At 34.9% G+C, this 27,869-nt stretch overlaps 1 protein-coding gene across 2 annotated transcripts in view; it reads right to left on the minus strand.

Annotated features, from left to right (window-relative positions):
• Nucleotides 1-202: 202 nt before the first annotated feature.
• Nucleotides 203-27,869, minus strand: part of CHIC2 (cysteine rich hydrophobic domain 2) — a 72,173-nt gene continuing 44,506 nt past the window's right edge. For both annotated transcript variants that reach the window (XM_027600035.2, XM_027600034.2), the window contains exons 4-6: nucleotides 13,990-14,046; nucleotides 13,765-13,824; nucleotides 203-10,295 (exon numbers count right to left, since the gene is read on the minus strand). In XM_027600035.2, the coding sequence (XP_027455836.1) occupies nucleotides 10,245-10,295; nucleotides 13,765-13,824; nucleotides 13,990-14,046 (168 nt within the window). In that variant the 3' untranslated portion in view covers nucleotides 203-10,244. The remainder of the gene's footprint in view (nucleotides 10,296-13,764; nucleotides 13,825-13,989; nucleotides 14,047-27,869) is intronic.

Consider the following 27,869-nt stretch of genomic DNA (forward strand, 5'->3'; position numbering starts at 1 on the left):
CACACGGACCAGCAATAAATAATTAAACGTCTAAGTCACAGTTCTCAGGTTGGGCAGTAGATAAAGCTAAAAGTTCCTCACTTCTGGAGATAAGAAATTTGGGGAATTTTTGGGGGGTCCAACAATTTGCTTTAGGTGATCCTCTTTCAGTTACACAATCAATTTTGTAATGCTTTCTGGATTTCAAATAATTACTTTTAGGGTTTTTTTTTTTTAATCACTAAGTTTGCAAAAAAGACTCTATGGCATTTATTGGAGGAAAGACCCCACATTTGTGAACTAGAGATCATACGACTGGGGTTTTAGTCCTGGTGCTGTCACTAACCATCTAGGAGTGCAGACAAGTGACAGACTTCCTAGGTCGTAAGGTTAGGAAAGAAGGGACAGTGTCTTACCATAATTGAGAATATTTTCCAAAACACACAAGCTCTCTTGTCCTCTCCCCCCAATTCCAATAGGGGTGGGAGTAGAGTCATGTATATTTGAAAAAAACAAAAAACACTCCCAGTTGATTCTAATGCATACTCCCATAGGGCACATCTGGGGTTTCTTCCAGCTCTGAAATCCCACATTTTTAAACAATGGATGTGGACTATGGCTAAAGAGCAAAACCCACTACTGACAGAATTGGAAAAGAGGATAGTGCTTTTCTACACACATCCTTTCTTCAAAGCTCTTTTTCCAGCCGCAACGTTGATTATTTTGATAGTATTTACAAGCATGCCAGGCATTTATAAATAACCTAACTCATCTTTGCCCTAAGCAGTAATACAGAACAAATACCAATCAAGGCAGAGTGGTTGATTTCTTACACTTGCATTCTTTTACAAAACTACCCTCCAGCAGGTAGTAGTATATTACATACAGAAGACTAACTATGAAGAGCTGGTTTATCAGTTTATAAATCTTAGAATATGTCTGGTAAATTTTACCTATATATTGAATGTAATTTCACAAAAGTTTTGGGCACATGTTGGATGCTCTAAACTATACTGCTTATTTTTTGCCTACATGAACAGGTTTGTCTACTTCTTCAGGTCGGGTGTCCAAGCATATGAATTCTAAGTTTTAAAGTAATGTAGAAGTCACTTTCAATGGATTAATACCAATTTGGGGAGGGGGGAAGCTCTCAATATATAATACAAAAATACTATGTTTCTCATTTCTCATTACCTTTCACCTATAATTAATTCTTACCTATTTTCCTCATTCTTACAAATTCTCAATTTTAGGATTACAGCATGGAAGAATGGTAGCATTAATATAGAAACCATTGACAAATACAGTCAGATATGCAGGCTGAAGATATAAGTTCATCCCTATACTTTTCAGCTTTAGTCTTTTAAGCTATAGGTAATTAATTTTAAAAGCTTTAAAAATATTACAGGGAAAAAAACACACCCAGGAATATGGGTATACCAAGATTTTGGAATGTAAGACAAAAATTCTTACCAGATTTAGTCTGGAAATTAAGATTTTATCTATGAAGCATAGTAGTTGACAAGCATCTTTTGTGAAAACCATCTAATGAAAAGGTACTATAAACACAGGAATTAAGGATTTCCTTTTCAGATGTTCCTTATAAATTTCATATTTCCCACTGGTAGCAGAATGCCTTTGGAATTTATGCTTCTTGCCCATATCATTCAACATTAAAGAACTATTAGAGTTTTTTACTGATGTAATTGTTTTGATAGAAACAGTCATTTCTTGTCTCTAAATAATGCAGGCTTGTCCTTTTAACACTTGAGATACTTCCCTTGTGATCAATTTTAAATTTGCTCAGACTTATGTAGCAATTTTTCTTCATAGTTTCCATATTATTTTTAACATTTCTAATTTAGAATGTCTAAAATTTCTTCAACTTGTTATCAGTGCAGTATTTGTGATTACAAAACAGAGCAAAGCCATATGCGTTAATAGCAGACTGTCAGAATAATGTAAACCACTGAAAGTGTATGTATGGTTGTGCCGCGAAGGTATTCCTCAGCACCTTCAACGTACTGCCACCTAAGCAAATCACTTCACTGGTTCACGACATGTCTACTTGCATTCTCCTTCCCCTCAGAACATTTGAGTTTTATAGTGAAGAGAGTCTTTGAAGTCTAGAATAGGACACCAAGTAAGGGGCATATAACTAAAACCTTCAATCTGATAATCTAGTTAACATCCTTAGCACCTAGTGACATACCAACAACAAAATTTGAATACACTCCTCCTCACAACCCAAAAGAACTGGTTCATCCATAGCGCTTCTTTTAAGGGACAACGACGACGTCACACCTAAGGTCCTAAGGTGTAGAAAGTATAGCCTCAGTCATGCGCTACGAAGAATTCAAAAAGGGATTTTGGGCGTGAGAGGGAACCATCTTTGCCACTTGAGGAGGAGTTTCTCACTTTTTTTAAGGGCCCTATATTAGTCAATGAGGTCATCTACGGTATGCAGCCTGGGGTCCAAAAAGTGGGTGGTCTTTGAAGAGGGAGGTGCTCACTCACTCTACCTCTGGCCAGAGCCAGTTCCTGCAGCTGGACCGAAGGCAGCCCACAGACTACACTCGGCACATTTCTTCATTTCTCACTTGAGTGCCCTTCTTTAGTTCCCTTTCAACTGCCCACTTTATATCGGCTTCATTACACCACCGCTCCATTTGTAATGTAAATTGGGAAACTCGGGGAAGTTTTTCTTTTGGCCTTGTCTACGGAAGAATACGGAGAGGTATTCAAAACGTATTAACACAAATCAATGGCACCAATAAAAGCAAAATCTCCTTAGCAACATAATCTTGATTGCAAAAGGAGAACTGAGAGCATTTAGCAGAACAGTGGCCCACATGGAATACGCATTTGTCTGGAAGAATCCAGCACAAAGCCTAAAAGAGAGATTTTGAAAAAATCCAAAATTAACTCACAGGGAACAGTTACTCTTTTTTTCAAAAGTACACAATTGGCTACATTAAATCTATCGTGTGCTTTTGGCTCAGCAACATTGTATCACACCACTTTGCAAACTGAAATTACAACACCCTGCATGCTTCACATGAGTTACAGGGGGGTGTTTTTTGTTTGTTTTGTTTTTTGAGGTTTTTTTTTCTTTCTTTCTTGATTTCTTTAGTAAAGCAAACAAAAAAGTCTCAAGAAATATTCATCTCACACACAATGGAAAGAAAATTGAATGGCTATCTAACAATATCTAAGACTGTAGGTACAAAAGGTTGGGCTATCCTTTTAGGCTTTCTGTGCTGGGTTCTAAGATAGTAACGCCTGCCAGCGGTAATGGCATTTTTGCTTAGGTCTCCGTTTGTGAAAAAGGAAACTGAATACACTTCTGAGAACTCTCATATTTTTCTCGTCAGAATGAAAATAAGGAGTGACTGAAAGAACAGGAATTCAGAAAATAAGGAATCAATTCTTTCAAAACTACAATATTGAGATGATTCGAGGAAACAATCCACAAACACAAATTTTCCCTCTTAGTTTTTAAATGTTTCAAATAGAATTGTCCTTTTGTATTTTAACTAAAGTAATCCAGGTGATGGGGATGAAAGCATCTTTACTGCCTAAGATCAACTGAGTTACAATTTATCTTAGAATGAAGTGTGTGTGCATGTGTGTGTGTATGCACATACATGTATTTTTTTCCCATATGTGTGGAATTATTTCTTAAAGGTTTGCCCTAGAATCTGGTTCAACCAAGTAAAACAAAAAAGTAAAAGTGTGTATGACAAGTATTTATTTGAAACAATACAACAGATGAACTTTAAATACTGCTAAATATGTGTATTTATAGCAGTGATTAGAATTATTTCTGCCTCCCCCTGAAAGCTTAAAAACCAATGCTAAGCCTAAATAAGATAATTGAGAACCCCATTTTAAAAGCCGTATTGGCTTTTAAAATTTAGGGACAACTCAAATAAGATCTTTGGTGAAAAAAGGTAATATGTAAGTTGTACCTTTTCTCTACTTTTTTCTATGTGCAAGTTTATGAACACATAAATACAAAAGTTTCTTTATTATGCATGGTTCCTAAACTCATATTCATGATGTCAATTATTTTACTCCCAGATATTTGTACAGATCATATATACAGATGAAGTATTTGTATGTGTATTCATTCATATGGTCATTTCAACAGACATCATTAGTTTGGCCAATTTCTTTTAAAGTGATTTGATCTCTAAGCGCCAGGCTCTCTTTTCCAACTTCACCTAAATTGGCTTAAAATTTTATTTAATGTAGTATAGTCTTTAAAGAACAAATGCTGTAAATTAGCCCACATTTTAGTTTCAAGCAGAGAATCACGTACTGAAGTCACACATTACAACCAACTCACTTAACAACAAAAACTCAACTAGCCAAAGCAAGCAAGTAAAAAAAAAAAAAAAAAAGTCCCCTGGCTCAAATTAGAAATCCATTTGTTTACTAGAAAAACCCTGTCAATTACGACTTGATTTTATAAGACTAAATATACTACAACCAACATGGGACCAAGAACCAAACCACTTTAAACATAACCCATCTACATATTTCTTCACAATGTTGAAGGCCAAAAAATTTTTATCTAAACCCCATCTTGTTTTAACACAGATGTTTGACAATGGTGTTAATTTCCTAAGAATGAAAGAAAAATATGATATATACCTTTTAAGATTCAACTATATATTTTACAAAAGTCATTTTCATTTTTTAAAATGTTACTAGACTTACCTGAATGTAACTAGAATTACCTGAAAACATAATAGGGACCCTGATCTTGGGTCTGCCTAACTGCTCCCCTACCGTAAGTTTCTGATTATTTTATTTGAAAACTTTCCATGCTTATTAAGGATATAGGAATAAATTCCTAAAATCCTTTATTTAGTGTTTTTTAAAAAACTGTCACACTTACATTATAAAAGATAAATAAAAGAATACTTTATTCAAAGTAGCCTCCCGTTATCTTCTCGAAGGACAGGATAGCAGAGGAAAACTCTATCTAGAACAGTATTTTTTCTTTAAAAAAAAAGTTCCATTGTAATACATAAAGACGATATATAAAAGGAAGCATAAAGCTCTGTGCAATTCCCCACCATTGCATAATTTTGCCCCTTATAAACCAAAGTGTAGAGTAACAATGCAGTTATTTCTCTCAGCCAGTAGATTTCAGCACACTGCTTTCCAATCAGGTCTACCTTGCTTCCACTGCCAGCTTCATAATGCTTAACTCTTCTGAGAGGACAAAATGTCATTCATTAGCTCCAACAAATGTAAAAAGAAAGAGAGACTTTAAAAGAGCTGTGATAACTTCAGTTAAAACAAACTCCTGTTTATGAAGACTTCATGGCAATGCAATGAGATTATTGTAATTACCTAATTAAATAAGCTGCTACTAGAAGAGAAAGGAGGTGGTCTTTTATTAGTGCAAAAGGTTTCTTGAGGGAACAGAATGCTTGTTCCTTCTTGAACATTTTAAATCCATATAGAATTTATGTCAAGAAAGAACTAGAACCAGTTATACTAAATTACGAACCAGCAGGAAAGATAACAGGAGAGGAAATCTGCAGTTTGAGAATGTATTATGGTCCAATAGAGTAGCCAAAACACTGATCCGTTACTTGTCTTCTCTTAAAGTCTGGTTGACTTTCTTTAAAAACAAATACATACAATTTTGGCTTATCTGCCAAAATTAAGAATGCCTGGTATGGTGAGTTTACTGAAATATTTCTGAGATAAAGAGCTGAGAAAGCGATACACTATCCTTCATTAAGAGAAAAAAGCAGTCAACTCTCAAATTCAGAGCATCATGTTTATGAAGTAGAGATGCTATTTAAAGGGGGGGCATGATTTTGCTTAAGTATCTGAAATGTAACTACGTCTTACAGGGTATTAGAAAGAAACTTTTCTCAAGTATTGTACTTAATGTCTATGTGATCTTTAAACATGCAAATCATTACAATAAATAAATAAATAAATAAATAAATAAAGTACTCTAATTTTAAATGCAAAATTTGATAGTAACTCAGATTTCTGCTGACTCTGTAAGTAGTCAAAAAAGCTACTTGTTCATTTCTTTTATATAGGACTAAATAACAGCAAAATGACTTAAAATATGAGGTAGTCATAGTATCTTCCTTTTGTGAAAAAAGATAAATGCAAAGAAGCCAAGTAATTTGATGATTTTGTAGAACATCAGAAACAACTTCAAAATCAGGATTAGCATTCTGAATTTCTATTTTCAGTATTGTCAATTAAGGCTACAAACAACCGCTGTTGTTCAATTTACCATTGTGGGAGGAAGGGGAATATTGCTCCCTAGTACACAGAATTATGATTAATAATATAAACAATATTTAGGTTTCCCTTACATTACTATCTAAACATCTTTGTAAAAGTACAGAACAAGATAACTCAAGTTTTAAAGAAAAATCACCTTCACATCTCAACTTATATAAAAGGCATGTTCCTAAAAATAACATAAAGTTGGTTATTATATCTAAAAGTATATTTAACACAACTATTATGGGATAATTAATAGTTTGGTATATTTGGTTTAGGATTGGCCTTGAGCCTATTCTTTCTGCCATAATAGTAGATATAAATCAGCTTTCTTCAGAAATGGTGGTTTGAGAAGCCCCACATGCAACCATCCTATTATTCTTTCCCGGCAAAGTCTGGACCGATAGGGTCTGTTGATAAGGAAAATACCAATTGCACCACTGCTCCAATGGGAAATTTGACTTTAGAAACTTTTAAAATGCAAGTGCCACCTTAGCAGAATGGAGTGTCACCCATTAATCACTTAATGTGACTAACTCACTTTAACTGGCCTTCTAAACACCAAGCTAAGAATGCAAAAAAATTACCATTTGTACTGCAAGCTCTGGGGAAGGAAAACAAAAGGCAATGGTGAACTATGTCTGCATCTGGATGAAGACTCTGGACATCAGGAGGGCAGCAAAAGGACCCACACTGCTTCAGTAGGATAGGAGGAAAGAGGGTTCCAGGACTAGATGTTGGAATTCAGTCAAAGACAGTTTTAAACCAATTGTACTTCTGATTTAGTACTACTGACCAATACTTGAGCCAACTCAAATATTTACAGTGAAAATCAGGCATGCAGCTAAACATTATAATTGTGAAGCAGAATACCATAAAAGTTAAAACAGTCTATGTACATAATGTTATGTAAGACTACTGTAGTTTGAACGCATGCAACTGTGGATCCAGCTGTACATGTCACTATTAATACTCTTTTATAACCCAAGATTGATATGGAATGTTGTCAAAGTTTTATACAGTTTGCCTGTGTCTACTAATATAAAGAAGCAATCAGAGGTTGTCTACAAATAACACTGAAAACACAGCCATGGAGAAAGTTGTAGTTCTTCCTGATTTAAAATGTTCAATTATAAAAGTAGTTTTTCTAGTAAGAAAAGGAAATTATTGCTGACTATTAAAGGTTTGAACACTTCTTGATTTTAGGCCAAAATTACATGTTTATATTTCAAATGAATGGAACCTAGTCATTAAAGAGTCTTAATAAAGTATCTGATGACCATTTTATACAGGTAAGGTGACCCTCTTGTGAGCAGGGCCAGTATCTGCCTTACAAGCTAAACGTGTCACTTGAATTTTACTTATAGCCTTTAGGTTCTAGAGTATATATATATATTTTAAAGATTTTATTTATTTGACAGATAATAGTGTATTAAAATAAAAGCTTTGGAAAAGTAAATGTTTCTACACAAGAATGATGGATTACCTGTAAAATGCCAATAATATATAAAAGATTGTAAGTTATTCACTTAGCCTATGCAAAATCTATATGCTAGATTTTCTGCCAATGATACCTTTTCTTGGCCAGTTTTAAAAGTACCTATGGTTCATGTCTCACAAACTTTAAGTTAGAAAACAGGAACTGAAGAACAATTATCATTTTAAGTACTTCCTTTGGACTAATGTTCACACAACATAGGCATCTCTGACATTTCTAATTTCCAGCAACATGGGCACTTAGATTCATGAATCAAGAAAGAATAAGCCAGAGGGCTTACTGGGGGCTACTAATAAAAGCCCAAACATGGAAATCTAACTGCTCAAGGCATAACTGGCTAATGGTAATGCCACATATTAAGCATTCATGGTTCTTTTCTATATACACACTGGAAATATAAGAGTGCACATTTCTCAGGACCTTAAAGCAACTGCCATGCCTCTCAAAATCAGAAAAGCTTTAAAAGGATTCCTATACCTAAATACTATCAACTGTAAAAATTATCTTACGTTAAAATATTCTTATGGGAATAATTTTTAAATTAAAATTTCCAGAAAACTAGTAACAGGAGAAAAAAATTATGTTGAAAAAGGGACAGTTCTTCCTATAAAGCTGATCAATACGGTACTCTACAAATTTACAGAATTTTAGATATAGAACACTGTGTTGCAGAGCCTACAGAGTTATATTTTTCTGCTCTTTCTGAATCCTGAGGCAGATTTAGCCTTCTCCAGACAACAATTGTTCACACTGAAACCATATAGGAATACTCGTTTTTGTAACAGCATTATCTTTTAGTTCTACTACTTTAAGGTGGTAGGACATACCCTGGACACAAGGTCAATAAAGTGAGAGGGGTCTGAATTATTTGTACTTTGAGCTCTTCATAGGAAAAGTGGTTGATAAATTCAAGTTGTTAAGTGTTTTGGGGGCAATGGAAATAAATCTCAGCTGAAAAAAAAAAAACAACCCTAATTTTTAAGATAGTTCCTAATGTCCAATATAGGATATAGGATTTAAGATACTAGAATCCAACTATTCAAATTTATATAGAATTACAGTACTTTGGAGGAGTACAGAGAAATACTTTTAAAAAATACAGGTATATAAATTAATGAAACTGGTATTTAAAATATTTAATACAAGGAGAAAAGATATTGTATAGTGGTACCAATTCTTAATACAAATTAGTAAGCATAGTTTATATAATAATTTCAAAAGTTATTCACATTATTGCTAGATACCACAGTTGTATGGAACAAGTTCTTGACACACATTAAAACTTTTATAATTTCAGGTCTATAAAAACAAAACTTTACACATAGGCCATTCAGAAATTTAGAAAGTTTTAAAATGCATGGAGATATGTACAACAAAAGGAAGGAAAAAATATGTATGTTTGTATATATTTAAAAGAAACAAGCTAATCTGATTAAACTTATATGTCACATTCTCAATCAAAAAAGTATACATAACTGGACTGAAAGCAAACTAGTGGATAAAAACAGTACTAAATATGTCCTCCATTTCTTAGTAATAATCTCTTCTAAATATCAATGGGTATTAAACACCAGCTTACTTTTAATTCTACAACTTTTGCTTTCTTTCAAAAACCTTTCAGAAACATACATCCATTCTACAATTATGTTAGATTGGGAGAAATATTTTCCTTAGAAATTTTTAAAAGGAGTATTTCCATACTTTTCTATATAAGATTTGATAAACAATAAAAAATAATGCAAGTAAGGCCATTATTATCATCTTGATCAAAAATATACACAGATTGTAATGCTACTATATTTTGTGATCCTGAGCTCTAGTAACCATTAGGTGCATGCATACCATTCATTATTTGTCTATTCTAATAAAATAATTTAATCCTGCATTACTACCTCTGAAGACAGAAATACTATCAAAAATTTTTGATAGGTCTTCATAATGTTACAAATATTTCTGCTGTAAACAGAGCATTAGGAATTGTATGGGAAAGGGTATGTTAGGTTCCAAAAAGCTATTAAAGAAAACTTACTATTTTAAAATAATAACTTTTAAATTTTAAAAGGAAGAAAAATAATACAAAGAGTGTGCTTGCTAGAATAGATAAGTAGAGCCTTACAAAAGTGTTCTTCTATATTATGGAATTAATAAATAAAGGACTGTGTGTACCTTGGTGATAAAATAAAAAAGGCTGGCCACTTTTTATGCTAATTTCAAATGTATTTTTTCGATAATACAAAAAAAGTAATCCTTGAAAATCAGAATACATAACAGAAAAGAGCACAATAACTTAAGTATTAAACATCTGTATGAAATAACTTGCAAAGTTTGACAAAAATGCACACTTAGAACATGCGGTTATTTAAAAAAAACAAAAACAGAAAAAAACACCACACGATTCTGTAGAACCAATGTTATGTCACCACCAGGAGAGCACCAAGCAAGGCACCATTGGAAAGACAACATACTTGGAAAGTCTCTATAAATAAAGTAAATGCTAATCTGGTCGAAAAATCGGTGTCTTTGGTAAAAATTCTATGAGGATGACCTGTAGAAGGAGAAAAAAAAGTTTTAAAAATATTTAAATAAATTTTTATCTTAAACAAATTTCCGTTCTATGCCATCACTTACAGCAATTTTGACAGTGCCCCTGAAGGAGAATGCATGCAGGGGTGAATGACGAAGGGAGCCAGAGCCAGCATTTCTTAAGAACTGACTGCATAACAAGTGTCTCATACTCTGTGGATCTATTTAATCCTAAGAACTTCTCCATGAGGCAAGTATTATTACCCTCATTTTACAGATGAGGACACTGATGATCCAAGTAAGTATAACACCACGCACTGTGGGGTCAATATTTGAACAAAGAACTACCCTAACTCCAAAGCCTTGCCCTTTCTACTGCACCATGTGGTTATAACCAACCCAATGTTTATTTCTTTGGCCTTCCTCCTTTTTATCTCACCCAATTCCATGGGTCTTTGGGTTCTAGATTTGCTCTCACTTTACCCTACCATGATATGTAATCTCTTGATAAAGGGTCCTTTATCTCTAATTTTTTTAAAAAGTTTTTTCTTCTTAGGTCAGCAATATTAAAGACTACATTTGTTCCAAAGGACCTTTTACTATGAAACGAAAAGAAAACCAATAAAAACAAAACACATTAACACAGAAAAACACAAGGTGAACAGAGCTAATTTTTATTCCAAACTTGAATTGCCTTAAACGACAATCAATTCTTTCCCTTGTTCCAACTCTGTATGAAACTGATGCTAAACAAAACATTATTTGAACAGCTTCCAAGTTTGGTGAACTCCTCATTTTTCTATCAGAAACTTGTCCTGATATAACCTCCAGGTTTGGACACTCTTCTACATTTAGCCAAATGAGCCAGAAACTTTCATTTTCACTCTTCAATTCTCCTGATTTTTGATCTGCCTCAATAAAGAAGGCTCTTCTACACACAGCTGAAAAATACTTCTCTCCTACTTTAGTTATCCTGTACTAAGCCTTCAGTGCCACCCTTTGCCACTCTTCTGACCTGGTATTTGCCAACAAAATGTTCACTGGTTTCCGACAGCTTTTTATTTGAGCTAGATTCCCGTTTCTCAGTTTCCTCATATAATAAATAAAGGGATTGGGCTAGATGACAAAATTCACTGCAGCTCTAAAATTTGATGATTAAAATACCTGATTTGATGTTTAAACTACTTATGAGTCAACATTCAATAAACACTTCTATATTTCAAACATGTCCTCATCAGTTTTTATAAATTTCAGTTCTTAGGTGTAGGCATTACATTTTACAGTGTTTACCATCTAATGCAAAATAAAGGCTACCTTTGACTATATTTGAGTTATCATTAGTTTTTAAAGAATATATCCTATAACCTCTTTTCACACACAGAAAGAAGTCACACATAGAAACTGGCCACTTGTCTCATTTCTTCTAAATCACACTATTCTACTGTATCCGAATAAAAGACAAGTTGGTATCAAGTTGATATTTTTTCTAGATTGTCCCCAGTATTCAAAATATAATCAAGGAGAATCATTTTCTTTTAATTAACAAATGAAATTTCTGTAAGTTAAAGAAAAGTTGAGGTCAAAGAGAAATATGTGGTAAAAAGGGCCCCAATTCATTAGAAAAATGAAGCACTCTTCATACTATTTTGCTATATTAACTTTTAAAAATTATTTCTTAGGGAGTTTTTGAAATTATGTTATTCTCCCAAGCAACTATCACAAATATACATACTCTGAGAAAATTTAGAAAAAAACACATTTTTGTAGCAATTTTTATATATTTTTCCTTTAAAAAAATTGTATTTTTAAGTAATCTTTATACCCAACATGGGGCTCGAACCCATAATCCCAAGATCAACAGTCGCATGCTCCACAGACTGAGCCAGCAGCCACCCCTATATTTTTCCTTTGAACAACTCTTCTGGATATCTTCTATGATGGTATACGAAATAATATGGCTTTAGGAAAAGTGTTTATCCAAAAATTCATGATAAATTACATTATCTTACAAGGTAGATAGTTCAGAATGTTTTGGATGGTTAAATTATTTTATTTTAGTTAATAAAAGAATGTCATAAAAATAAACATGAATATTTGAGGGCATTTTATGAATGAATGATGTTCTTATAGTTCTATCTGGAAATAACAGCACTGGAAATATCTTTCATGTTTTCCTTTCCAAAGTAAATTTAGAAATGTATTAGTATTTCAGTTCATAAATATAGCCAAGTATTTTTTCACAAAATCCTTTAAATCATTCCTCCTCCCAAAATATATAAACTCTTACCATCTATGATGAAAGCACTAGACTAGCATTTCTTAATAAAAAAAAGTATCAAGTATCTTTCTCATCATCATAAATTAACATGTTTGATATAACATAATAATAAAGTCTACATTCTTTGATTCAGTGAATAGAGCTATTCTATGAAAAAAGACATTTTTAAGATGTCTTTTATGTTCAAGGCTAGAAATGGGATTTGACTGTATGATAATGAAAGAAAGGGAAAACGCTACAGAGAAAAATGATTTTATGATAATTTCCAACTATTTAAGCACTGTTTTAATCAATCACTTGTTCACACACACTCTCACACACATGGACACACATACATATACTATCTATGATGGCTATATTGTTTCAGAGAATAGACAAAATCTGCCAGAAGTATGTCTGCTTACTTCACAAAGACTATGACTTTCATTTTCAACAATTAACTCTTCGACAGATCTTTTTCTTTTATTATAATAACCTTTCCAAATTTAAAATAAAACACCCAAGCTCAGGGAAGAATAAACAAAAATTCATGATTTTCTACAGTATTCTGAACTTCTCAAAAGGAGAAAAATTGTTCAAGTAAATCAAGGAGTCAGTAAATTAAACCCCATACTGAATAAACTCTAAAATTCATTGTATACATATGCCAATCAGATATCTTTTAAAGAATACAGGATGAGCAACATCTCCTCTCCTGCTTTACTTTAAGATAATTTTTATAAAACAATATTCTAATAACACTTTGAAAGATTCTTTAAAGGTCACTTGAGGTATGGGCAGTTAAAATATATAAAGGCTAAAGGTTTCTTAAGCTCCAACGGCTTGGCTGAAAGGTTTTCTTCCATACTTGGAAACTTGATTAGCATTATATAAAAAAGCCATATCTGACTTGCTGCGTAACCAAAGTTGTGGTTATTCTTTATACAGCATCTAAAATTTCACACTCCATCAACACATGTTCAGGCTATTTTATCTTGGCAATTAATTTATTATTTTTCAGAACACAGTGAAGCCTTGTTTTCAAGTCATTCATAACTTTATAAATCAGTCTTGCACATGAAACCATGCATCTGTGAACCGTAGAAAATCCCTACGCTCAGGAGATTAAGCTCCTGACACCTTTGCTGATTAATAATCATGGAAAGAATAAGATCAGAAGCAAAATAAATGATCATTTAATAGAGAAACTCACAAAAACAGCCCTTTAACTTACATATTCCATCATGTTATTCGTTTCACATTTCCTTTTGCTCAGCCTCCAGTGCAAGCACAGCTAGACAAGTAGGAGAGGAAAAGAAGAAAAATGAGCCCTATTCTCCTGCAGCACACAGACTAACCCATTTGTCCACCTTTCATTTTTTAGTTCAACAAAAGCATCTGTTTCCATACTGTGCAATTCAGACCCCAACAGTACGAAGCTGCTCCCTGTGGTACTCACCTTGTGGTATAACCTATTGTTTTCCCATTCTAATAACTTCTCAATCGATCTTCGTGTCTGGAAGACAAATGAGAAAAAAGTTTACTCTTGACTGGTTTTAGAAAAACTTTGTTTTGCAGCTGTTTTTTGTGTGAAAAGGAGAGAGATAGAAGACAGTGACTGAGTGAGTACATGGTGGTAACACTTTCAACATTTTAGTACTAAATAGTACCCTGAACAGAAACAGTACTCTGTTTTAATGAAGATATGGTTTTATTCTTCAGCACTGTATCTTTTTTTAACTGTTTCAAACTTATCAGCCTCTGATATGAAACTATCAAAGTCTTTTAAAAAGCGAATGTAAAAAAAAAATAAGAATAAATAAAAAGTTGATGTCATCTACCAAATGATATAAATTTTAATCCATTTCTTTCAAAAATATTTTTGCTGTACTTAGTGATAAAAGTTCCTTCATACATATTTTAAAACTAATTATTTAAATATTAGTTAACAAAATACAAATGACTTTAGGATAAAATCAAAAAGAAAATAATTAAACATTAATAGATAAAAAAAATCAATCAGCTATCAAAACAAATTCTCACATCATACTTAAAAATAATACCCAAATTTAAAAGCCTGTTTATTAATTATCCCACAGATAAAGATTTTCAGAGGCAAAATATTATAAATAAACCAACAAAAATGATACTGAAATGCTTAAATCAATACTACTGTTAAAGGAATCAACTGAGAAATTTCTGTTTCAGTACACTTGATTTTTGCAGTATCTACTATGCAGCATGAAATGGGTCTTGCCTGGAAGTATGAATAAAGGAGAGGATAATTCATGACGCCAGGTGTTAGGATGAGACCGACACAGCTGCAGGTGCAAAAGGGACAGAAAGTGTTGCCACAAGAATCAACTGCAACTTGGTGCAGCTGCAGCTTCCTTGCAAGGGAAGGAAAAAAGCAGCATCTAGTGCTATTAACGTGCACAACTAAATGAGTACTAATAATCAAATATGAAAATTTGCATGTCAAGCAAGGATGAGGTGAAAAATTGTTAGGACCAAGCTGGTTTTGAATAGTTTAATGTTACATAACAAATGGTTAATATTTCTTTAAAGTATCTACTGTAATCTAAGTTACCATATTACCTTTTAGCATGCTGTACATACTAAAGATACACTAGTCACATAGGTGCCAATTATAATTCATAACTACCAATGAATTACACGCTATTACCATTTTCCAAGTTTATGTCATAAAAATCAGAAAATCACCTAACTCTGAGCAATAATATGCCAATGACTAAATTATCACACTTTTTTTTGAACAGTTTTTTTTTTTTGGCAAGAATTTTAAAGGAAAAAAAAGTGCCCTTGTTAACAATGATCAGCAGACCTCACTTGTTTCTTTGTAAAGATAGCCTTTTAGGGCAGCTCTCCTTTTAAATGAAAATAGGGCAGCAGTTATGGTCACACTTTTTGTTAATTTAGTTGCCAGTCAGCCCCAAATCAAAAGAAAATAAGGCTGCAGAGTGTAATTAACATTCAGTTCAGTCGTTTTGTCCCTTGTCTAGCCCCCAAGCTTTGTTAAAATTGCCATCTGAATGCTGAAGGCTGTAGGGAAATCGATTTGATTCTAATCGCACCATGAAAAGAACATGATCTAACTGCTTTCAGCCCTCCGTAAATCTGTACTAGGTCTTTAGCACAATGCAACTTCCAATTTAAAAAGCACTGAATGTCTCGTCAATGACTTTGTGAAGAAAAAAGAACAAGGAGCAGACATAAAAATTCCAATAGTTGTTTAAGCATTAAAGTTCATTTGCATCACAGCGAACCTGAAAAGGGCTGACCTCTCAAACCGCCTCTCAGGTCTATGAAGTTGTAGCCTTGACAAGCTCACATTGACAGAGCTCATTGACTCTGAAAGGCTACTCTATCAATGGTGAAAAATGGCAATAGGTTCTACTCTGAGCAGGCATCTGCCTGCCCACCCGCTGCTAAACCAATGGCAAAACCGATTCAAAACCTGAATCTACCTTGTAATCTTCCTTTCTAGGACTTTTTAATAATAGATTAAGATTACTATACAATTTGAGGTTTTACTTTTACTGATGTTTAAAAAGGGGGGTGGAGAATGAAATAACTAGGGTGGGGAGAACAAGCTATCCAAGTCCAAGGTTTTACATCAACATATAAAAAGTAAAAGCTTAACATTACATCCAGCAAATATTCATTACTCAAAGAAAAAAGTGTAGTTACCATCATCAGATTTCATCACAAATTTAAACCTATGCTATATTATAATAAGAATGGATCTCATTAGGAATGGATCCCAGGGTACATACAAAATCAATTTAGATACTTGAAAATAGTTACTTTAAGTAACTGAAGTCAACTAGCAGTTTTTGGATAAAAGGTAATTACAAAGTATAAACTTAAAATTCCAAAATATTTATGTAGGAATTCTGAATTTACTCTTTGCCTCTAATCAGGAGTTTAATGATAGGGTTTGGTATAATAATTGTATCTTACAATATTTAAGAACTCAAATCAAAACAAACCCTGATATGCAATATTCTGAACAAGCATCTAAATATAAAATATTTCTACATACTTGACAGTCTGGAGAAAAAGCTGTGAATTAGCAGCATCTAATCTTGCGATAAGACTTCTTTCCTGCTTGACAGGTGAAAAAAAAGCACTTGCACGTGCAGCTTAATTAATCATTGCACTTGACATCTCAATGATTTACAGTGAGGAGCAGGTGAGAACATACAAAACCAGAAAGGAACCCTTGATCTAAGTGGAACATTTCTAGGACACTAAGGTGACAAGTATATAGATTTTAGCAGTCATTTAAAAAAGGAAAGAAAAAGAAAAAGAAAGAAAGAGAGAAACTGTGCCACAAATTATTTGTTAGTAACAACAAAAGCTCAAATTAAATGGAAAAAAAAGCTTTAACTACCAAGAATGTTTAATACTCTGCAATTATTTTAGCTAAAAAAATCAAAATATATTTAAGCTTAAATACCATACCAATTTAGCAAATACTGAAAAAATATATGACACCTCAGCATTTATAAAAGCTATTTAAAAGCCTTTCAACATGAAAAGAAAGCACCTTATAATTGTAGTCATCTAGAAATAAAAGTTAAGAGTTTATGTCCACAGGGTTGTTTGATAGCTATTTCTAAAGAAATATAAGATTCAACACTGCCAAACTCTATTACTACTAGACAAGAAAACCTAACCATATAAAAATCTGTTCTTGATTTTTAAAAGTTTGTATCAATCATTAAATTCAATATAAATTAAAGCAAACTAAGATGCACCAGAAAAAAATTAGTACGTACAGGGCCTGTCAACACAAAATACCAAAAAATCATCTTTCAGTATTCTAGGCCAGTGGATTTCTAAAAATAAGTCATCTTAATTTTCTGAAAAGAATTTGGTGCTTGTGAAAAGCACCAGATTGATAGTCATGGGAACTAAAAATCTTCTATTTAACTGAAAAGAACAGGGGAAAGGGCAGTGCAGGCTTCAGTGTTAGCTTCCCTACAGTGGGCCTTAATCCTTTTCAGTGTTCACACCCTAGGGGTGAGAGGACAGGTTAGTGGTTCTTTACCAATGAATCCTCAGTCCTGTAGCATAAGATGATCAACAAGAAATCTAACTTTATCATGGATTCTTAATTAAAAGGACCCAGACCACCAACTCACACCATGCAAGCAAAACAAGTTTTTAAGAGAATATTATGCCATTAACCTGGTCTGGAAGGGGACAGCCCCCCAAGAATCTGGACTCCCACCTATCTTCCTTATCACAGAGCTCACTTTAACTTTTTTTCACACATTTCTTCATTTCAACACCTTGCTAATTATATTTTTCTCACAGGTGAAGTAACTATAATATAGCCATTTGGCAATGTTAAAGTAAAAAATAACAGATTCAAAACCATTTCAATTTCTAAATAAACAGACTTAAGCAACAAGTACTAGTAACAGAAGGATGGAAATTTTGGTTTCTATTTCTATTGCCTTTGATTCCTTTTAATTTTTTGATAGAATTGTGGAAATAAGTGAAAACATGAAACCCTTAATAGATGTAAAATGGCCTGAATAATTCACAAAATGGCTAATTAAATGATGATTAATAAAAAATTTACATTAGGTATGACATGTTCTTATCAACCTCCAAAGAGGCATCTAAAGTAAGCTTACAATAGTAAAGTACCTATACAGCACCTAGACATAGTTAAGTTAGCACAACTGAAAATTAGGGTTTCTTGAAAATTCAAATTTGACTTATTATGAAGCATTTTTGCCATTTTTTTTCTAAATATCATTACTTTCTAAGGAATAAATTACTATCCTCTATAAGCAAATTACATGCCACTAGATATAAATAAGTCATTCAGGGCAGCAAGGAATCATTTAGGAAACCCCGAGTGTATTATTCCCCTACTTTGTTAACACTATTACTTAATAGTATACTCATTACCAATGATTCGTTTATCACAATAAATTGTTTGAAAAGTGGTTTTTCAAAAAGTGGCTTTCTAGAAGTTGCTCATAAAATCAATGGAAATCTCATGAATTTTAAAGTACTTCAAAGCCAAAGGAAAAAATGTTAAATGTGGAAGCTGTAACAAAATTTCTCTGAATTTTCCGCAAGGAAACAGCATTCTTATCAGTCTTGAAAACATAAAGATGCTAAAATATGTTACCAAGATATATAATAGAATATCTCACTAATACTAACAACTATAAAAGTTCTGCTATTTAAACTTAAAAATTTAACTCAATAAACTCACTTATTTGAATGAAATTTATTCATATCACAATGTCAAAGAGCAATTTCAAATGCTCAATTTCTTTTTTAAAACATGTTTTAATCTTAAACTTCTAAATTTATAATACATTAAGCTTTAACTAGAACAATGCTTTAAATATATGCATAATCTTTTTTTAAAGTATTTTAAGTATTTTCAAGTAAGAACTATATTTTCTTTTGACATCCATACAAGTTCAAATTGCTAAAATAAGTGACTCAACAATGTTTCTAGTTTTAAGTCATTAGAAAGAAACCATATAAAATTTTAAATGCATTAACAAGAGAAAATTACATAATTTACCTGTTTCTTCTGGATTCATATGTCTTATACTGCAGTGATGTGCAGAAAATTAAATGGCATACCTCAGTATTGTGACACATGAAAAATCTGGATTCAACAAAAAGACAAACTAGACTATGATCAGATTCCTCAAAAGGATGTTTAAACAGGGGCGCCTGGGTGGCTCAGTCGTTAAGCCTCTGCCTTTGGCTCAGGTCATGATCCCAGGGTCCTGGGATCGAGCCCCGCATCGGGCTCCCTGCTCTGCGGGAAGCCTGCTTCTCCCTCTCCCATTCCCCGTTTGTGTTCCCTCTCTCACTGTGTCTCTGTCAAATAAATAAATAAAATCTTAAAAAAAAGAAAAAGGAAGTTTAAACAAATTCTCTTCCTGTACCTAAAGGCTCCTTTTAAAAACTTCATATGAACATTAACTTTTAAATAACCTAGATAAACTAAAACATCCACCAAAGTATCATTAGAACAACACTTTTAGTACTGTTTTCCAAAGTAATATTTTGAGATGAAGATAAGCTAAGCAACTGCAGGTAATTTGTGTATCAAAACTATAACTAATCTTAAATACTAGGTATGCATAAATACAATTTCATCAAGACTTTATGACTTAGACTAGTGATTCTTAACTTTTTTAGGTTACTCTATTTGGTGAATTATGAAAAAGGTACATATACATAAATATATAAATGTTGCACATGATTTTAAGGGAGTATCCACTAACCTCCAATAACATTTCAGTAAATACTGATAACATCTCAAAAAACAAAAACTGCATTCATTTTGAGTCCATTATACTCAAATAAATGTTTTTAAAAACTAAAACTGAGTTTTAACTGACATCAGAAAATTAGAAAAACTGTTCATAAGGCAAGTGAATTTCATTAAGCTAGTATAATCAAAAGTATTACTATCAGGGATTTTTAGAAACTATGTAATTACACAAGAATGAAACACTGGTTAGGACTAACAGGTAAAGAGAAAAGGTCACTTGCTAAGTGATTATAATGGACAGCTAGAGAAACAAAAAGGGGTAAGGAATATTATCTATTGATCTTCACACCCAATGCTAGGTGTCTTCCCTTTGTTACCTTATTTAATATTCACAAAGCATCTATAAGGTATCTTGATTTACTTTCATTTTACATATGAAAACTACAGCTTAAATGGGTTAATTCTAGGGGTGGGCTGAGGATCAGACTTGGCAACAACCAATGGGACTCAATAGGGGGAAAGGGAAATCAACAAAGCTTTTGCAGGTTGTGCATCTGGCTCAATGGACTGGAAATTAGATGTGCCCTAAAATGCAAAGCCAGTTCTCCCTAGAGACATTATTGAGTTCTGGGGCAGCATGGCATAAGGGTCGGGACCAAGCCAGAAAGGCAGAGAAAAATTACTCACAGTCTCCCAGGGTGTAGGAGAAAAAATTCTGCTGGAGGGAGAAGGATCTGCAGCAATCCAACACTTGATTGGTCTCTCCCTCAAGACACTGGAACCTGCAGGAGATGGAAGGCTAAAAAGCCAAACTCAAAATATCCTAAGGGTACAACTTTTAGGAGAAAAAGACCTGCCAAACTTCAATCAAAAGTCTAAGAAGGGCCATACCCAAGAAAAAGGGAAAAATCCAAAGGTGAATTGAATCTTACTAAACTTGCAACCCATGCCAACCCAGCTCAATCTCTGATTCGACCAAAGAGATCATTATTGTCCTCACCCTATCTGCCTAATAGAGAAAAGATGAGACCCTTGATTATGGAATATTTCATCTGGAGCTTCTCATTTTGTGTATAATATCTAGCATAAAATAAAAAACTATAAAAGGCAGGAAAATGTGACAAATAATCAAAAAGAAAAAAACCCACAGTTTAAACAAACCCATGAATAATCCAAGTATTAGTGTTAGCTGATAGGACTTTAACTGTGGTTAATATGGTCAATGAAATAAAAGGAAAAGATGGACACATAGGCATGAAAAGATTTCAAAGAAAACTGGAACTCTCTAAAAACATCAAATGGACATTCTAAAATTAAAAAATACAGTGGTCTGAAATTAAGAACTCACTGGAAGGTCAACAGCAGAATTGACACTGAAGACACGCAAAGCAAAGTTTTCTACAAACCACACCAATACTATGTCCTAAATATTCAAAGAGAACTGAATGTCAGCCAGCTCTTGGCAAAAATACAATTTCTAAGTTGTCTAACACATCTTTCTTTAAAGTCCTAGTGCCACCTCTGCATGTTTTAAGGCTTAAAATTTACACTTTTTTGACAATCTTCTTTTACGGTGAGAATTTAGTAACATGTTTTTACTCCAATTAAAAACTAATTACCAGCACTGTTTACACTAATGGCCATAGTTTGTTATGTTTATGTAAATATCAGTTTTCTAAGTTTCAAGCCTCAAGTATTCTTTAAAATGAAATAACAAGTATATTTCTCATAATGTGAAATCTTTTACATCCTTTCCAAAGCTATTCAGATAACATTTCAAAGAGGTTACACCTATTTCTTTATCCTGCACTTTACAAAATGGGAGATGGTGAGGAAGTGGCAATAACCCACAGACCCAACATCCAGGGTTGGACATAGAAAACCCAACTCTGAGAGGCCCTGTCCTACCTATATTGCATTAACTCACTACATGGAATGTAATACTCTCTCTAAGAGTATATATACAAGTTTCAAGGAAGGATGTAGTATTGGGGGGGGGGAAACTTTGGCGGGGTGGAGCAAGATGGTAGAGGAGTAGGAGACCTAAATTTCGTCTGGTCCCAGGAATTCAGCTAGATGGCTATCAAACCACTCTGAACACCTACGAACTCAACAGGAAATGGAAAAAAGGAATAGAAGCAACTCTCTGAACAGAAAAGTGACCACTTACTGGAGGGTAGGACGTGCGGAGAAGTGAATCCGAGGCGATATTTGGGAGGATAGACGGCGGGGGAGGGGGCCTCCATCAGCCGCTACTGGCAAGTGATATAGAGCAGCGGAGCACAAACTCGGAACTTTTAGAAGTCGGCTCCGCTGAGGGACGTTGCTCCAGTGGCTAAGCGGGGGGTGGAACCCTCGATGGGACAGTGTGGTCTCAGGACCCTCGGGGTCACAGAAAGACCGGGGGTGCCTGAGTGTGGCAGAGCTCCCAGGTATCGGAGCAGGGGAAGCCGGCTGCAGAGACGGAGCCGAGGCGCGGGCTATCAGCTCAGGGTTGCCATAAACCGTGATCCGTGGCACAGTCGGGCGACTGCTCCTCCAGCAGGGACCCAACAAGCAGATCCAGGGAGACTCTCCTTCCTCCCTGGGGAGGAGCAGCGCGGGAGCGCACCGCACGGATCTCCTGGGTTTGGAGACTCCACACGGGGTCGTGTGCCAGAGATATAAACGCTTGGTCACAGGCCGGGTGAGCACGGAGTGTGGCCGGAGATCAGGGAGACGGGAGTGACTGACTTTTCTCTGGGGGCGCACTGAGGAGTGGGGCCCCGAGCTCTCGGCTCCTCCGGGCGGAGATTGGGAGGCCGCCATTTTCACTCTCGTCCTCCAAAGCTGTGTGGAAAGCTTGCAGGGAACAAAACTACCCAGTGCAAACCTGAGCAGATGACTTAGCCCGGACCCGACAAGGACAGGGGAATTCTGCGTCCGGGAAAGACATTTGGGAAAAACAGCAACAGGCCCCTCCCCCAGAAGATCAGAAAGAACAGCCACCCAAGACCAAGTTTACCGATCAATGAGAACAGCAGAACTCCAACCAGAACTCCAGCACTAGGGGAATACAGCACATAGAATTCATGGCTTTTTCCCCCATGATTCTTTAGTCTTGCAAAGTTATTTTTTAATTTTCTTTTTCTTTTTTTTTTTTAATTTTTCTTTTTCCCTTTTTCAACCTACATTTTATCAATCCCTGTTTTAAAAATCTTTTTTATTTTCATTTTTAGAGTCATATTCTATCCCTTCATTGTAGTTAAACTTATTTTTGGTATATATATAAGTCGTTCTCTCTTTAAAATTTTGGGATACATTTTCTTCTAACAGACCAAAATATAACCTAGGCTTTGTTCTAGTCTGCCTGATCATATTCTCTCCCTTTTTTTAAAAATTTCTCTTCTTTCTTTTTTCAACCAACTTATCAATTCCTTTTGTAAAATCTTTTAAAATTTTCATCTTTACAGTCATATTCCATCCCTTAATAGTACTTACCCTTATTTTTGTACATATGTAAGTTTTTCTTTCTTTAAAATTTTGGGAGGCAGTTTTTTCTAACAGATCAAAATATGCCCAAAATCTAGTGTGTGGCACTGATCTATTCACAAGCCCGATCAGATCTGATCATATTCTTTTTTTTTCTTTTTCTTTTTTCTTTTCCCCTGGTTTCAGGTCTCTTAAAATTTCTTTAGTGTATATTTTTCTGGGGTCGTTGTTACCCTGTTAGCATTTTGTTCACGCATTCATCTATTCTCCTCCGGACAAAATGACAGAAAAACTCATCTCAAAAAAAAGAAGAGGCAGTACCAACTGCCAGGGACCTAATCAATATGGACATTATTGAGATGTCAGAACTAGAGTTCAGAATGACGATTATAAAGATACTAGCTGGGCTTCAAAAAAGCATGGAAATACTAGAGAAACCCTTTCTGGAGAAATAAAAGAACTAAAATCTAACCAAGTTGAAATCAAAAAGGCTATTAATGAGGTAAAATAAAAAAATGGAGGCTCTAACTGCTAGGATAAATGAGGCAGAAGAGACAGTGATATAGAACACCAAATGATGGAGAATAAAGAAGCTGAGAAAAAGAGAGATAAACACTACTGGATCAAGAGGGCAGAATTTAAGAGGTAAGTGATACCCTAAGACGAAACAATATTAGAATAATTGGGATCCCAGAAGGAGAGAGAGGGGCAGAAGGTATACTGGAGCAAATTATAGGAGAGAACTTCCCTAATTTGGGGAAGGAAACAGGCATCAAAATCCAGGAAGCACAGAGAACCCCCCTCAAAATCAATAAAAATAGGTCAACACCCCGACATCTAATAGTAAAACTTAATGAGTCTCAGAGACAGAAAATCCTGAAAGCAGCTCAGGACAAGAGATCTGTAACCTACAATGGTAGAAACATTAGATTGGCAACAGACCTATCCACAGAGACCTGGCAGGCCAGAAAGGACTGGCATGATATACTCAGAGTACTAAACAAGAAAAATATGCAGCCAAGAATACTATATCCAGCAAGGCTGTCATTGAAAATAGAAGGAGAGATAAAAAGCTTCCAGGACAAACAAAAACTAAAAGAATTTGCAAACACGAAACCAGACCTACAAGAAATATTGAAAGGGGTCCGCTGGGGCAAAGACAGAGCCTAAAAGCAACATAGACCAGAAAGGAACACAGACAATATACAGTAACAGTCACCTTATAGGCAATACAGTGCCACTAAATTCCTATCTTTCAACAGTTACCCTGAATGTAAATGGGCTAAATGCCCCAATCAAAAGACATAAGCTATCAGATTGGATAAATAAAACAAGACCCATCGATATGCTGTCTGCAAAAGACTCATTTTAGACCCAAAGACACCCCCAGATTGAAAGTGAGGGGGTGGAAAACCATTTACCATGCTAATGGACATCAAAAGAAAGCTGAGGTGGCAATCCTTATATCAGACAAACTAGATTTTAAACCAAAGACTATAATAAAAGATGAGGAAGGGCACTATATCATACTTAAAGGGTCTATCCAACAAGAAGGTCTAACAATTGTAAATATCTATGCCCCTAACACGGGAGCAGCCAATTATATAAGGCAATTAATAAAAAAATCAAAGAAACACATCCACAACAATACAATAATAGCAGGGGACTTTAACACTCCCCTCACTGAAATGCACAGATCATCTAAGCAAAAGATCAGCAAGGAAATAAAGACTTTAAATGACACCCAGTACCAAATGGACTTCACAGATATATTCAGAACATTCCATCCCAAAGCAATAGAATACACATTCTTCTCTAGTGCTCATGGAACATTCTCCAGGATAGATCACATCCTAGGTCACAAATCAGGTCTCAACTGGTACCAAAAGATTGGGATCATTCCTGCATATTTTCAGACCACCATGCTTTGAACTAGAACTCGGTCACAAGAGGAAAATCAGAAAGAACTCAAATACATGGAGGCTAAAGAGCATCCTACTAAAGAATGAATGGGTCAACCAGGAAATTAAAGAAGAATTAAAAAAATTCATGGAAACCAATGAAAATGAAAACACAACTGTTCAAAATCTTTGGGATGCAGCAAAGGTAGTCCTAAGAGGAAAGTATACAGCAATACAAGCCTTTCTCAAGAAACAAGAAAGGTCTCAAACACACAACCTAACTCTACACCTAAAAGCAGCTGGAGAAAGAACAGCAAATAAAGCCTAAACCCAGCAAGAGAAGAGAAATAGTAAAGATCAGAGCAGAAATCAATAAAATAGAAACCAAAAGAACAGTAGAACAGATCAACGAAACCAGGAGCTGGTTCTTTGAAAGAATTAAGAAGATTGATAAACCCCTGGCCAGACTTACCAAAATGAAAAGAGAAATGACCCAAATAAATAAAATCATGAATGAAAGAGGAGAGATCACAACCAACACCAAAGAAATACAAACAATTATAAGAACATATTATGAGCAACTGTATGCCAGCAAATTAGATAACCTGGAAGAAATGGGTGCATTCCTAGAGATGTATCAACTACCAAAACTGAACCAGGAAGAAATACAAAACCTGAACAGACCTATAACCACTAAGGAAACTGAAGCAGTCATCAAAAATCTCCCAACAAACAAGAGCCCAGGGCCAGATGGCTTCCCAGGGGAATTCTACCAAACATTTAAAGAAGAATTAATACCTATTCTCCTGAAACTGTTCCAAAAATAGAAATGGAAGGAAAACTTCCAAACTCATTATATGAGACCAGCATTACCTTGATCCAAAAACCAGACAAAGACCCTATCAAAAAGGAGAATTACAGACCGATATCCCTGATAAACAGGGATGCAAAAATTCTTACCAAAATACTAGCCAATAGGATCCAACAGTACATTAAACGCATTATTCACCACAACCAAGTGGGATTTATTCCTGGGCTGCAAGGTTGGTTCAACATCTGCAAATCAATCGATGTGATACAATACATTAATAAAAGAAAGAACAAGAATCATATGATCCTCTCAATAGATGCAGAAAAAGCATTTGACAAAGTACAGCATCCTTTCTTGATCCAAACTCTTCAGAGTATAGGGATAGAGGGTACATACCTTGATATCATAAAAGCCATCTATGAAAAACCCAAAGCGAATATCATTCTCAATGGGGAAAAACTGAGAGCTTACCCCCTAAGGTCAGGAACGAGGCAGGGATGTCCACTATCACCACTGCTACTCAACACAGTACTAAAAGTCCTAGCCACAGCAGTCAGACAACAAAAAGAAATAAAAGGCATCTGAATCGGCAAAGAAGAGTCAAAAACTCTCACTCTCTGCAGAAGATATGATACTTTATGTGGAAAACCCAAAAGACTCCACCCCAAACTGCTAGAACTCATACAGGAATTCAGTACAGTAGCAGGATGTAAAATCAATGCACAGAAATCAGTTGCATTTCTATACACCAACAAGATAGAAGAAAGAGAAATTAAGGAGTTGATCCCATTTACAAATGCACCCAAAACCATAAGATACCTAGGAATAAATCTAACCAAAGAGGCAAAGAATCTGTACTCAGAAAAGTATAAAATACTCATGAAAGAAACTGAGGAAGACACAAAGAAATGGAAAAACGTTCCATGCTCGTGGACTGGAAGAACAAACATTGTGAAGATGTCAATGCTACCCAGTGCAATCTACAAATTTAATGTAATCCCTATCAAAATACCATCAACTTTTTTCAAAGAAATGGAACAAATAATCCTAAAATCTGTATGGAACCAGAAAAGACCCCGAATAGCCAGAGGAATGTAAAAAAGAAAAGCAAAGCTGGTGGCAGCATCACAATTCCAGACTTCAAGCTCTATTACAAAGCTGTAATCATCAAACCAGTATGGTACTGGCACAAAAACAGACACACAGATCAATGGAACAGAATAGAGAGCCCGGAAATGGACCCTCAACTCTATGGTCAAGAAGTCTTCGACAAAGCAGGAAAGAATGTCCAATGGCAAAAAGACAGTCTCTTCAACAAATGGTGTTGGGAAAATTGGACAGCCACATGCAGAAGAATGAAACTGGACCATTTCCCCACACCACACCCAAAAATAGACTCAAAATGGATGAATGACCTAAATGTGAGACAGGAGTCCATCAAAATCCTAGGGGAGAACACAGGTAGCAACCTCTTCAACCTCAGCTGCAGCAACTTCTTTCTAGAAACATCGCCAAAGGAGGGCGCCCGGGTGGCTCAGATGGTTAGGCGTCTGCCTTCGGCTCAGGTCGTGATCCCGGGGTCCTGGGATCCAGTCCCGCGTCGGGCTCCCTGCTCCTTGGGAGCCTACTTCTCCCTCTGCTTCTCTCTCTCTGTCTCTCATGAATAAATAAATAAAATATTAAAAAAAAAAAAACATCGTCAAAGGCAAGGGAAGCCAGGGCAAAAATGAACTACTGGGACTTCATCAAGATAAAAAGCTTTGCACAGCAAAAGAAACAGTCAACAAAACCAAAAGACAACCAACAGAATGGAAGAAGGTATCTGCAAATGACATATCAGATAAAGGGCTAGTATCTAAAATCTA

Source organism: Zalophus californianus, chromosome 2 (genome assembly GCF_009762305.2).
Source record: "Zalophus californianus isolate mZalCal1 chromosome 2, mZalCal1.pri.v2, whole genome shotgun sequence".
Lineage (NCBI taxonomy): Eukaryota > Metazoa > Chordata > Mammalia > Carnivora > Otariidae > Zalophus > Zalophus californianus.